The following is a 14,736-nucleotide window of genomic DNA, read 5'->3' as shown; positions in this document are numbered from 1 at the left end:
TACATAAGGCTTATGTTGCTTTTACATACGGTTCATGTTGCTATTACAGATGGCTTGTGTTTCTGTTACATAAGGCTTGTGTTGCTATTACATAAGGCTTATGTTGCTATTACATAAGGCTTATGTTGCTATTACATACGGCTTCTATTGCTATTACATAAGGTGTGTGTTAATTTTACATACGGCTTGTGTTGTTATTACATATGGCTTGTGTCTCTATTACATATGGCTTGTGTTGCTATTACGTACATTTTGTGTTGCAATTAGTTAAGGTTTGTGTTGCCATTAGATAAGGCTTTTGCTGCTTTTACATATGGCTTGTGTTGCTATTACATAAGGCTTGTGTTGATTTTACATACGACTTTTGTTGCTATTACATACGGCTTGTGTTTCTATTATATATTGCTTGTGTTGCTATTACATAAGGTTTGTGTTGCTATTAGATAAGGCTTGTGCTGCTAGTACATACGGCTTGTGTTACTATTACATGTGGCTTGTGTTGCTATTAAATAAGGCTTCTGTTGCTATTACATACAACTTAAGTTGCTATTATATACGGCTTGTGTTGCTATTACATAAGGCTTATGTTGCTATTACATACGGCTTGGTTGCTATTACATAAGGCTTGTGTTGCTATTACATATGGCTTGTGATGCTTTTACATATGGCTTGTGTTGCTATTTCATAAGGCTTGTGTTGATATTACATATGGTTTGTGTTGCTATTACATATGGCTTGTGTTGCTATTACATAAGGCTTGTGTTGCTATTACATGTGGCTTGTGTTGTTATTAGATTATTGCTTGTATTGCTATTACATAAGGCTTGTGTTGCTATTACATATGGCTTGTGTTGCTATTACATAAGTGTGTCATTTCATACCTGGACCAGATAACATGTTAAGCACAAAAATGCAAGCATTATGGATCATTAACACTGTTTGTGCGCCATACATACGGCTTGTGTTGCTATTACATACGGCTGGTGTTGCTATTACATATGGCTTGTGTTGCTATTACATAAGTGTGTCATTTCATACCTGGACCAGATAACAAGTCAAGCACAAAAATGTAAGCGTTATGGATCATTAACACTGTTTGTGCGCCATACATACGGCTTGTGCTGCAATTACATAAGGCTTGTGTTGTTATTACATATGGCTTATATTGCTATTACATATGGCTTGTGTTGCTATTAGATAAGGCTTGTGTTGCTATTACATATTGCTTATATTGCTATTACATACGGCTTGTGTTGCTATTACATAAGGCTTATGTTGCTGTTACTATTACATATGGCTTGTGTTGCTATTAGATAAGGCTTGTGTTGCTATTACATACAGCTTATGTTGCTATTATATAAGGCCTGTGTACATAAGGCTTGTGTTGTTATTACATAAGACTTGTTTTGATTTTACATACGTCTTGTGTTGCTATTACATACGTCTTGTGTTTCTATTACATATTGCTTGTGTTGCTAGTACATACGGCTTGTGTTGCTATTACGTATGGCTTGTGTTGCTATTACATAAGGCTTGTGTTGCTATTACATAGGGCTTGTGTTGCTATTACATATTGCTTGTGTTGCTATTAGATAAGGCTTGTGCTGCTAGTACTTACTGCTTGTGTTGCTATTACATATGGTTTGTCTTGCTATTACATAAGGCTTGTGTTGCTATTAAATAAGGCTTGTGCTGCTAGTACATACGGCTTGTGTTGCTATTACGTATGGCTTGTGTTGCTATTACATAAGGCTTGTGTTGCTATTACATAGGGCTTGTGTTGCTATTACATTATGGCTTGTATTGCTATTACATAAGGCTTGTGTTGCTATTACATATGGCTTGTGTTGCTATTACATAAGTGTGTCATTTCATACCTGGACCAGTTAACAAGTCAAGCACAAAAATGCAAGCGTTATGGATCATTAACACTGTTTGTGCGCCATACATACGGCTTGTGTTGCGATTACATAAGGCTTGTGTTGCTATTACTATTACATATGGCTTGTGTTGCTATTAGATAAGGCTTGTGTTGCTATTACATACAGCTTATGTTGCTATTACATAAGGCTTGTGTTGCTATTACATACAGCTTATGTTGCTATTATATAAGGCCTGTGTACATAAGGCTTGTGTTGTTATTACATAAAATTTGTTTTGATTTTACATACGTCTTGTGTTGCTATTACATACGTCTTGTGTTTCTATTACATATTGCTTGTGTTGCTATTACATAAGGCTTGTGTTGCTATTAGATAAGGCTTGTGCTGCTAGTACTTACTGCTTGTGTTGCTATTACATATGGCTTGTGTTGCTATTACATAAGGCTTGTTTTGCTATTACATATGGCTTGTGTTGCTATTACATAAGTGTGTCATTTCATACCTGGACCAGATAACATGTTAAGCACAAAAATGCAAGCATTATGGATCATTAACACTGTTTGTGCGCCATACATACGGCTTGTGTTGCTATTACATACGGCTGGTGTTGCTATTACATATGGCTTGTGTTGCTATTACATAAGTGTGTCATTTCATACCTGGACCAGATAACAAGTCAAGCACAAAAATGTAAGCGTTATGGATCATTAACACTGTTTGTGCGCCATACATACGGCTTGTGCTGCAATTACATAAGGCTTGTGTTGTTATTACATATGGCTTATATTGCTATTACATATGGCTTGTGTTGCTATTAGATAAGGCTTGTGTTGCTATTACATATGGCTTATATTGCTATTACATACGGCTTGTGTTGCTATTACATAAGGCTTATGTTGCTGTTACTATTACATGTGGCTTGTGTTGCTATTAGATAAGGCTTGTGTTGCTATTACATACAGCTTATGTTGCTATTATATAAGGCCTGTGTACATAAGGCTTGTGTTGTTATTACATAAGACTTGTTTTGATCTTACATACGTCTTGTGTTGCTATTACATACGTTTTGTGTTTCTATTACATATTGCTTGTGCTGCTATTACATAAGGCTTGTGTTGCTATTAGATAAGGCTTGTGATGCTAGTACTTACTGCTTGTGTTGCTATTACATATGGCTTGTGTTGCTATTACATAAGGCTTGTGTTTCTATTAAATAAGGCTTGTGCTGCTAGTACATACGGCTTGTGTTGCTATTACGTATGGCTTGTGTTGCTATTACATAAGGCTTGTGTTGCTATTACATAGGGCTTGTGTTGCTATTACATTATGGCTTGTATTGCTATTACATAAGGCTTGTGTTGCTATTACATATGGCTTGTGTTGCTATTACAAAAGTGTGTCATTTCATACCTGGACCAGATAACAAGTCAAGCACAACAATGCAAGCGTTATGGATCATTAACACTGTTTGTGTGCCATACATACGGCTTGTGTTGCGATTACATAAGGCTTGTGTTGCTATTACTATTACATATGGCTTGTGTTGCTATTAGATACGGCTTGTGTTGCTATTACATACAGCTTATGTTGCTATTACATAAGGCTTGTGTTGCTATTACATACAGCTTATGTTGCTATTATATAAGGCCTGTGTACATAAGGCTTGTGTTGTTATTACATAAAACTTGTTTTGATTTTACATACGTCTTGTGTTGCTATTACATACGTCTTGTGTTTCTATTACATATTGCTTGTGTTGCTATTACATAAGGCTTGTGTTGCTATTAGATAAGGCTTGTGCTGCTAGTACTTACTTCTTCTATTACATTATGGCTTGTATTGCTATTACATAAGGCTTGTGTTGCTATTACATATGGCTTGTGTTGCTATTACATAAGTGTGTCATTTCATACCTGGACCAGATAACAAGTCAAGGACAAAAATGCAAGCGTTATGGATCATTAACACTGTTTGTGCGCCATACATACGGCTTGTGTTGCGATTACATAAGGCTTGTGTTGTTATTACATATGGCTTATATTGCTATTACATATGGCTTGTGTTGCTATTAGATAAGGCTTGTGTTGCTATTACATATGGCTTATGTTGCTATTACATACGGCTTGTGTTGCTATTACATAAGGCTTATGTTGCTATTACTATTACATATGGCTTGTGTTGCTATTAGATAAGGCTTGTGTTGCTATTTTATATGGCTTATATTGCTATTACATACGGCTTGTGTTGCAATTACATAAGGCTTGTGTTGCTATTACTATTACATATGGCTTGTGTTGCTATTAGATAAGGCTTGTGTTGCTATTACATACAGCTTATGTTGCTATTACATAAGGCATGTGTACATATGGCTTGTGTTGTTATTACGTAAGGCTTGTATTGCTATTAGATAAGGCTTGTGTTGATATGACATACGACTTGTGCTGCTATTAGATAAGGCTTGTGATGCTATTACGTAAGGCTTGTGTTGCTATTAGATAAGGCTTGTGCTGCTAGTACATACGTCTTGTGTTGCTATTACATAAGGTTTGTGTTGATTTTACATACGGCTTGTGTTGCTATTACATACGGCTTTTGTTTCTACTACATATTGCTTGTGTTGCAATTACATAAGGCTTGTGTTGCTATTAAATAAGGCTTGTGATGCTAGTACATACGGCTTGTGTTGCTATTACATATGGCTTGTGTTGATATTACATAAGGCTTGTGTTGCTGTTACATAAGGCCTGTGTTGATGTTACATAAGGCTTGTGTTGCTATTACATAAGGCTTGTGTTGCTATTACATAAGGTTTGTTTTGATTTTACATACGGCTTGTGTTGCTATTACATACGGCTTTTGTTTCTACTACATATTGCTTGTGTTGCAATTACATAAGGCTTGTGTTGCTATTAAATAAGGCTTGTGCTGCTAGTACAAACGGCTTGTGTTGCTATTACATATGGCTTGTGTTGCTATTACATAAGGATTGTGTTGCTGTTACATAAGGCTTGTGTTGCTATTACATAAGGCTTGTGTTGCTATTAGATACGACTTGTGTTGCTATTATATACGGCTTGTGTTGCTATTATATACGGCTTGTGTTGCTATTACATAAGGCTTGTGTGCTGTTTCATAAAGCTTTTGTTGCTATTATTATATATGGCTTGTTTTGTTGTTACATATGGCTTGTGTTGTTGTTACATAAGGCCTGTGTTGGTGTTACATAAGGCTTGTGTTGCTATTACATAAGGCTTGTGTTGCTATTACATACAGCTTGTGTTGCTATTACATAAGGCTTGTGCTGCTGTTACATAAGGCCTGTGTTGCTGTTACATAAGGCTTGTGTTGCTATTACATTAGGCTTGTGCTGCTATTACATATGGCTTGTGTTGCTATTACATACGACTTGTGCTGCTATTACATACAGCTTGTGTTGCTATTAAATACGGCTTGTATTGCTATTAGATAAGGCTTGTGTTGCTGTTACATAGAGCTTTTTTTGCTATTACATATGGCTTGTTTTGCTGTTACATATGGGTTGTGTTGCTATTATATAAGGCTTGCGTTGCTTAACATATGGCTTGTGTTGCTATTACATACAGCTTGTGTTGCTATTACATGCAGCTTATATTGCTATTACATACAGCTTGAGTTGCTATTAGATAAGGCTTGTGCTGCTAGTACCTAATACTTGTGCTGGAATTATCTAAGGCTTGTGTTGCTATTACATAGGGTTTTTGTTGCTATTATTACATATTTCTTGTGTTGCTGTTACATATAGCTTGTGTTACTATTACATAAGGCTTGCGTTGCTTAACATACGGCTTGTGTTGCTATTATTACATATGGCTTGTGTTGCTGTTACATACGGCTTGTGTTACTATTACATAAGGCTTGTGTTGCTATTACATACGGCTTGTGTTGCTATTATATAAGGCTTGTGTAACTATTACATAAGTTTTATAACGCTATTACATGGGGCTTGTATTGTTATTACATATGGCTTGTGATGCTATTACATAAGGCTTCTTCTGCTATTACATACGACTTGTGTTGCCATTATATACAGCTTGTGTTGCTAATACATACGGCTTGTGTTGCTATTACATACAGCTTGTGTTGCTCTTACATAAGGCTTGTGTTGCTATTACATAAAGCTTATGTTGCTATTACATATGGCTTGTGTTGATGTTACATATGTCTTGTGTTACTATTACATAGGGCTTTTGACGCTATTACATAGGGCTTGTATTGCTATTACATATGGCTTTTATTGTTATTACATATGGCTTGTGATGCTATTATATACGGCTTCTGTTGCTTTTACATAAAGCTTGTGTTGCTATTACATAAATCTTATGTTGCTTTTACATACGGCTTGTGCTGCTATTACATACGGCTTGTGTAACTATTACATAAGTTTTATAACGCTATTACATGGGGCTTGTATTGCTATTACATATGGCTTGTATTGCTATTACATACGTCTTATGTTGCTATTACAACTCAATGGATAATGTTGATTGTGTCAATGTTAGTATGGGGAGCACTACAGTGTGTCAGAGAGTGCAAACTCATAAAGACATTTTAAAACATTAAGTTTCCCTCATGTGATAGACTTCTGTTACAGCCCACACTTAAATTAATTGTAGTGCATTTGAACTATTTTACAATTGTACTCTCTATCTAATTCATGAAGCTTTGATTTTGACTTCCTTTTAATTCAAGTGTACAGCCAAAAGGAAATCAATAAATAATTGATTTATGTTTTGTTTATTTTATCACTTAATTCACATTCCCAATGTAGATAATATCAGAGTAAGTTGCTTTATCCACATACTGTTCTCTGGGCCCTTCTCCATTCCTCCTTGTCTGCATCCTCCTGCATGTATGGCAACCTTGGCTCTCGTTGATTTTCTGGTAGTTGTTTTCTCCCTCTTCTTGTAGCTGAAGTTTTGGCTTTTGTTCTAGGAGATGTATGACATAATATTAAGGAGTTCTCTATTCTACAGCAAAAAATGTGTAATGAGGAATTACTGTCAAAATATCAAGTTTTTCGTTGTTAATCCCTCTCAAGTGGTCCAACATAGGTTGCTTGACTGTTTTTTTAATTTTCCTAAAAAAAAATTGTGATTACCTCTATGTATTTGTATTGCAAAACCACCAGTTTATTTTTATTTTACATGCACATATATACTTATACTTACAACGTAAATCCTAAAGTAATGATGAAAATCACTGAAAGTTCCACTTTTAGAGTCATTTTATAATGGGAAAAGTTTGAGTCTCAATCCTAATTGTTTTAGGGGTACCTAGGTAAGTATAGTGTGCATGCAGAACATTTCAGGTTTGAGACTTCATTTATTTTTATTATTGGGGCAAGACACTGTGTGCCACCAGCTACAAAAATGTTTGTGATTGAAAAAAACAAAACAATGTATGGGGCAGAGAGAGGACTATAGATTACCAGAAGATTCTCTTCAGAAGGTTAACTGCTCTTCGATAAGATAAGTGCAGATGAAAGACAAAGTGCTTTGAAAGCTAAAGTAGAAAGGATTTCTGAAACTTTTAAAAGAAATCTGCAAGAATAGTTTGAGACAATGTCAGCAGAGTATAACAGCAATAAAACTCTGTCACCAGAAGAATATGACATATTAATTTAGGTTCTTTTACCAAGCTCATGGTCCCACAACAAAATCAGCAAGGAATTAAATGGGGCAGAATTACTATTTGTCGAGGGGACATGATTCGATATAAATTAAAAGCTTTGCAATACCGCCCCCTGCTCACTGGTGGCCAATCAGCCGCTAGCAGGGGCTGTCAATCCTCCCGATCGTATTGGATCGGGATGATTTTAATCCGCCAACTAAAAGGGGCCGGACAGGTTAAGGAGCCGGCTCGCATCTGCTGCTTCATAAATGGAGCCCAATGTCTCAGAACAATTGGTGAAACTAAGCAGAACACTAGTGAGAGTACAGGGGATCGTTAACAAGATTATCTATTTTTCTGATGGATCCGCAAGCCAATATAAAAACAAGAAGAATTTAGCCAGCTTGTTCATCCATGAGAAGGAATTTAGTATAAAAGTCAAATGGAAAATCTTTGCAAAGTCCTATGGAAAAAATGCATGTGACGGGTTTGGAGGAACAACTAAGTGGGAAACAACAAATGCCAGTTTGCAGAGGACAACAGAGGGTCAAATCCTCACCCCTGAAGATATATTGCAATGAGTAGATTAATGCGGTTACATACATCTATGTCAAAAGTAAGGAAGTAACTGTACTTCATGAACTGAAACTCAAGGACAGGTTTGGGTAAGAGAATTCCAGGTACAAACAAATGTCACCATTTTGAGGCGGTATCAGTGAGTACTATCAGGTGATTCTTTATGTCTGCATCACAAGAGTTTAAAGAACATGCAGTAATTAAATTACCCCCCCTGATCCTACAGAATTATGACTGTGTCGCTTGTCTCCATGATGGCCAGAGATGGTTAGATGGTTACAGAAAACTGTAACTTCAAGAGGTGTGAAGTTCTATTATATATGTCAGTTTGAGGAGGAGTCCCGTTTACATCCTGATAACAAGCATTTATCAGTCAAAAACACATTTTCAGAAACATGGCTGTGGGCTTTTAACACAGGGATCCATTCTGGATTGTAATCACTCAAAAGACATGCTGACCAGTACAGACAGAACAAAAAAAGCTTATCTGAAAGATAAGATAAGAAGATAGTTAAAAAAATTGTGATTGAGCCATATATGTTTAACACCTGCAGAGGGCTTAAAGGGACACTAAACCCATTTTTTTTTTCTTTCATGATTCAGATAGAGAATGCAATTTTAAGCAACTTTCTAATTTACTCCTATTATCATTTTTTCTTTGTTCTCTTGCTATCTTTATTTGAAAAAGCAGGAATGTACGGTTAAGAGCCAGCCCATTTTTGGTTCAGCACCTAGGTAGCGCTTTCTGATTGGTGGCTAAATGTAGCCACCAATCAGCAAGCGCTATCCAGAGTGATAAACATTTAATGGGCTTTTACCTCCAGAGATGCGGGACAGCTATGGGGGTTAAATTTGTCCCTTCTTACACAAACCTATTTTTGGGTTGGTGGAAGGTGTCCGGTATCTTTAGGGATGAAAACATGATCAAAGAGAACATCATCATCTACCAGAGATTTGTTGATGATATGATACATATAGTTGATACTCTTAGTTGCATCCTTTGTCGAATATATTAAAGGGACATTATTCAGTGTATACAATTTTAAGCAACTTCAATTATAAAATATGATTCATTCTCTTGGTATCCTTTGTTAAAAAAGCAGCTACTGGGAGCTAGCTGAACACATCAGGTGAACCAATGACAACAGGCAAATAACGGCATCCACCAATCAGAAGGTGGCTCACAGTAGCATTGTGGCGCAACAGAATGAAGCAAATAATATAATAGAAGAAAATTAACTTTACTATTGCTTTAATTCTAATGAACTGGGCTTAAGCTTTACATATGAGCTTACAGAGAGTACTATTAGATATTTAGATCTTGCCCTTTATGGTGATGTTAGTACTACGTCGTTACCAGTGTCATAAGCCAATTTCTCAAAACAATTTATTGCATGCACATGTGGCTCTTGCAGTGTCTAAGGGACAGTTCATAAGACTCAAAAGGAACTGTACGTATATATGAGTTAGTATCATCTCATTTGACAAGAAAATTATTAGTTAGAGAATATTAAATAAGGCAAAATATTAAGTAAAAAAAGTGTTTGCAGTCACAGCTGTTAAAAGATGTTATTAAGAGAAGAAAACAATTTAAAGGGGTTTTGAAGAGGTTGCGTTTGTAACACAATTTGTGCCACAGTTTGTAATATTATCAAACATTTTGCTATGTTGGTGGAGGGCGTTGCATCAAGGCTCCTGCTTTTCATACAATAAGGTTGCTACAATAGGTAATCTGGTTTCCCCCCACAATCTTGAAATCTACACAGATAAGGATAAGTCAATTGCGTCAATCTTCTTGGTTAACAAGTAGAGGGATGTTTAAATGTGGGTCCCACAGATGAAGAGCTTGGGAGATTGTGTCTGTTTGTAACACATTTTCATTCTGAAATAACAGGTTTTGATATTAATATGTGTGAAAACTGTAGATCGACATATGCAAAATGTGTAAATTACAATATGTTGGTGAAACAACCAAGGATGAAAGAGTGAGAATACACTCTTTTTACACAACATTTTATCACTGATCATCAGGAAAGTTGGTTATTTTGCCTGGAATATTATAGAGGGACCCAAATTGGGCAAGTGAGATGGTGATACCATGCCACTCCTGAAAAAGGTATGTGGGATTGACACCAGAATTCCTAAAGGGCCTCAATTCAGATTCTAATTTAATTAATTTCTGGGAGTAGGTTGAATAATAGTACATCATTTTAACCATAGAATTTGCATTTAAGAAGATCAGTTTTAGGGCTAGATTACAAATGGAGCGCTAAATATCGATTGCGCACAAGCGATATTAGAGCTCCACTGAGTAATACCAGTGCACACTAATGTTATAAGTTAAGCACAAATTTGCAAATTTGCCTGTTTGCAGGCGAACGATAAATTAGCGCTCCACTTGTAATCTAGCCCTTATTACATAATTGCAGGCAAATATTAAAGAAAAGCTATTGATGATGAGTGGCACTTTTCACATATTCCTATGTGTTCTTTCCTAAGTATATTTCTTTATCAACTCAATCAAGTTAGAATATGCCATGAGATATTAAAACTTGATTGAGCTGCTCAAGAAATATACCCAGGAATGAACACATCTGAATACACAAATAGTAAAATAATGTAATACTAATACTTTAAATTATGTCTGGGTAAGAGAAAGTTAATAAAACATATTAGCATCTAATGAGGTTGTTTATAACCAATGAGCAGTAGCAGACTTTCTAAATGTATTAAAACACCAGACAGTACTCAGCCTATGATTACAGCATTCTCCTGAAACAAGTTAGACCGTCGGTTCTGACGCTATATATATTTTTTGCCTTAGTTCCCATGATGTCTGCTTTTTAATTTAACAATAAAGGTACTGTGGTCAAGCCCGTCTTACTCTCTGGAATAGCTTGATAAGAATAAGTTGTTCCCTGCTTTACTTTTTTGTGAGTGATTGAGTGAGTGAGTGAGTGAGTGAGTGAGTGAGAGCTTAAACTCTGATGTTAGCACTTTTCCCTCATTGAATTTCTCATTTTAAAGAGATCTGTGAGGTGCAACTAAGATTTTAATAGTAATCAAGTCTACAATATTGTCCATAGAAGATAGGTCAACTAACTTGTACGCTATCCGAGCAATTAATATTTTTTGTACAGGAGAAAAGGGAAGAGTCCAATGGCACTACTTAGGTAAATTACAAAATCTGATCCCCTATACGTAGTGATATGTATGTAAATACTACTTCACACACAGATAATATTTTATTGGGGGTAGTGGGTGCTGTGTGTAAAATTCAATTTGCAGAAAAATGTAAAGAGAGGTAAAGAGACCTACTCTTCAAAAGAAAACACATATAGCACTCTCGGTTTTAGAATGATCATGCAGCTGAAACAGCTGGTAGAAATATACAGCTTAACTTTTATTAAGACACAAATAAAATAGGAAAAATAATTAAAAACACACTTAGGCACCTTATAAAGTGTATAGAAATCATTAGAGGAGTATGAAATTGAGCTTGACCACAAATATAGCTAAACGTAGCTCAATAATATTGCAGTGTGATTACAGGTATATTGAGTTCCCCTGTATGTTTTGTAATCAGAAGATGAAGGTGACTTAGTGGCTTAACATAGTGTGTATTGAGATCTTCTGATAATAAATCCTAGGGGTAAGTGTTCTCATATGACCACTGATATAGTTCAGAATTAATGCGGTAGTATCCAACATAGAATCTGCTTAGCTTTATATTACCTCTTGTGAGGGCTATGGAGAGGTAGCTTAATATAAGGTTATTCAACACGGATCAAATTCATTGAAAACCGTGTGGTGTATAAACTCGCTGAACTTAGAAGTGTGGAAACAACAATGTGTACAAACAAGGGTTGATAATAATAATCCTGAAAAAAGTAACAACGTGAAGATGCAAGGTCAAATACCACTTCAAGTATTCGTGTAGTATGTCCACAAAGGGACTGGTAACAAAGGAAAATATATAGAAAAATTGTTCGTACATTTGACCTTAATGTATATACATAGTATTTATATCCCAGGAAAATTTTTTACTTGTTTGATACACTATAAGCGAGTGATGTAGCAGTTAGTAATAGTAGATTAACTGACTGATTACTCTGAGTAATATGGTTCCACAGGTATTTAACCATATAAGTATGGAATCAGAGATATAACCATTATCCCGTGTAGTCAGCAAATAGTCTCTCAACAATATCCCTTACTGTTAAGGCTTAGAGGCCCATTTATCAAGTCTAAAGACCACTGCTCCATAACCTGTCCGCCTGCTCTGATAAGGCGGACAGAGATCACCACAATTCAACCCGTTCGAGTACGATCAGGTTGTTTGACACCCCCCTGCTGGTGCCATGCTGAATACGGAGAGCGTTTTGCTCTCCGCATTTAGCGATGTCTGCCGGACCTGATCCGCACTGTCGGATCAGGTCCAACAGACCTTTGATAAATAGGCCACTTAATCTGGTAGTTTTTATCGGATCATAAGGATACAAAGCGTTTGAGCTACGGTGGTTTTACTGTGTTTCCTAATAGGAACCAACGTAGCTCAAACGCTGCATGATAATTCTAAAACCCAGAGTGCTATATGTGTTTTCTCTTGAAGAGTAGGTCTCTTTACCTCTCTTCACATTTTTCTAATATTTTTTGTACCTTTAGGAAACTGTATAATAAAAAAATAAACTTCAATGGGATTTGAACCTGGGAACACAAAAAATATATCAGATGCTCTATCCCCTATGTTATAGAAATGCTTGACCTTTTTATAAAGAAATAAAAACACTTATAAATATAATATATACCTCTCATGACTAAATTCTTCATCTTCCGACTCAGCGCTCTCGAAGCATTCACTGAGACGTAGGTCTAATTTCACTTCATCCAAAATCTTAGAAGCATCATTTTTTTTCTACGAGTAAAAGAGACACAATTTATAAAAGTTGCAAATTTGTAAAGTCCTCTCTGTAGCAAACATCCCAATTTAATGGGGAATGAAAGTGAAACAGATAGAGCATTCAATTAAGAGACTATTCTATTTACTACAATGATCAAATTTACTTTGCTTTGCTTTCTTGAAAAGCATACCTAGGTAGGCTCAGGAGCAGGTATGGAATGGGAGCTATAAGCTGATTGGTAGCTACACATATATGACATCTTCTTTGTAGAGGTAAACACACAGCTATATGCAAGCAATAGTACAATAATAAAATGCTGTAACACTCACTCATTAAGAATCAGTTTGGACAATAACATTTTTACTTCTGTTTATAAGCTCATACATGCTCACAGGAGCTAATAAATACCATTGTGTATACACATATACACTCTCACACAAACATAATTACACACATGCACAAAGAAGCCTACGTTTAAAAACACACATCCACCTTAAAATGTACAACACAAAACACCTGCATACACACCCTTACAAACACACACATGCACACACATAAACACAAATACACACACAAACATACACAAACACACACACACTCATACACAAACACACACACAAACATACACACATAAACACACATACACACACATATACAAACACACACACATATACACACATACACAAACATACACATACACACGCACACACATAAACACAAATACACACATACACACACAAACATACAAACACTCATACACAAACACACAAACATACACACATAAACACACATATACACACAAACATATAAGACTCATACACAAACACACAAACATACACACATAAACACACATACACACACATATACACACATACAGGGAGTGCAGAATTATTAGGCAAATGAGTATTTTGACCACATCATCCTCTTTATGCATGTTGTCTTACTCCAAGCTGTATAGGCTCGAAAGCCTACTACCAATTAAGCATATTAGGTGATGTGCATCTCTGTAATGAGAAGGGGTGTGGTCTAATGACATCAACACCCTATATCAGGTGTGCATAATTATTAGGCAACTTCCTTTCCTTTGGCAAAATGGGTCAAAAGAAGGACTTGACAGGCTCAGAAAAGTAAAAAATAGTGAGATATATTGCAGAGGGATGCAGCACTCTTAAAATTGCAAAGCTTCTGAAGCGTGATCATCGAACAATCAAGCATTTCATTCAAAATAGTCAACAGGGTCGCAAGAAGCGTGTGGAAAAACCAAGGCGCAAAATAACTGCCCATGATCTGAGAAAAGTCAAGCGTGCAGCTGCCAAGATGCCACTTGCCACCAGTTTGGCCATATTTCAGAGCTGCAACATCACTGGAGTGCCCAAAAGCACAAGGTGTGCAATACTTAGAGACATGGCTAAGGTAAGAAAGGCTGAAAGACGACCACCACTGAACAAGACACACAAGCTGAAACATCAAGAGTGGGCCAAGAAATATCTCAAGACTGATTTTTCTGAGGTTTTATGGACTGATGAAATGAGAGTGAGTCTTGATGGGCCAGATGGATGGGCCCGTGGTTGGATTGGTAAAGGGCAGAGAGCTCCAGTCCGACTCAGACGCCAGCAAGGTGGAGGTGGAGTACTGGTTTGGGCTGGTATCATCAAAGATGAGCTTGTGGGGCCTTTTCGGGTTGAGGATGGAGTCAAGCTCAACTCCCAGTCCTACTGCCAGTTTCT

General features: G+C 36.4%; 1 protein-coding gene across 1 annotated transcript in view; it reads right to left on the bottom strand.

Moving 5' to 3' along the window:
- LOC128662479 (uncharacterized) overlaps window positions 1-14,736 on the bottom strand; it is a 230,244-nt gene that overhangs the window by 83,565 nt on the left and 131,943 nt on the right. Inside the window, exons 4-5 of the mRNA XM_053716263.1 lie at window positions 12,917-13,023; window positions 6,724-6,850 (exon numbers count right to left, since the gene is read on the bottom strand). Of these exons, the coding sequence (XP_053572238.1) occupies window positions 6,724-6,850; window positions 12,917-13,023 (234 nt within the window). The remainder of the gene's footprint in view (window positions 1-6,723; window positions 6,851-12,916; window positions 13,024-14,736) is intronic.

This window comes from Bombina bombina, chromosome 6 (genome assembly GCF_027579735.1).
Source record: "Bombina bombina isolate aBomBom1 chromosome 6, aBomBom1.pri, whole genome shotgun sequence".
NCBI lineage: Eukaryota > Metazoa > Chordata > Amphibia > Anura > Bombinatoridae > Bombina > Bombina bombina.
This window is presented reverse-complemented; position numbering and strand designations above follow the sequence as displayed.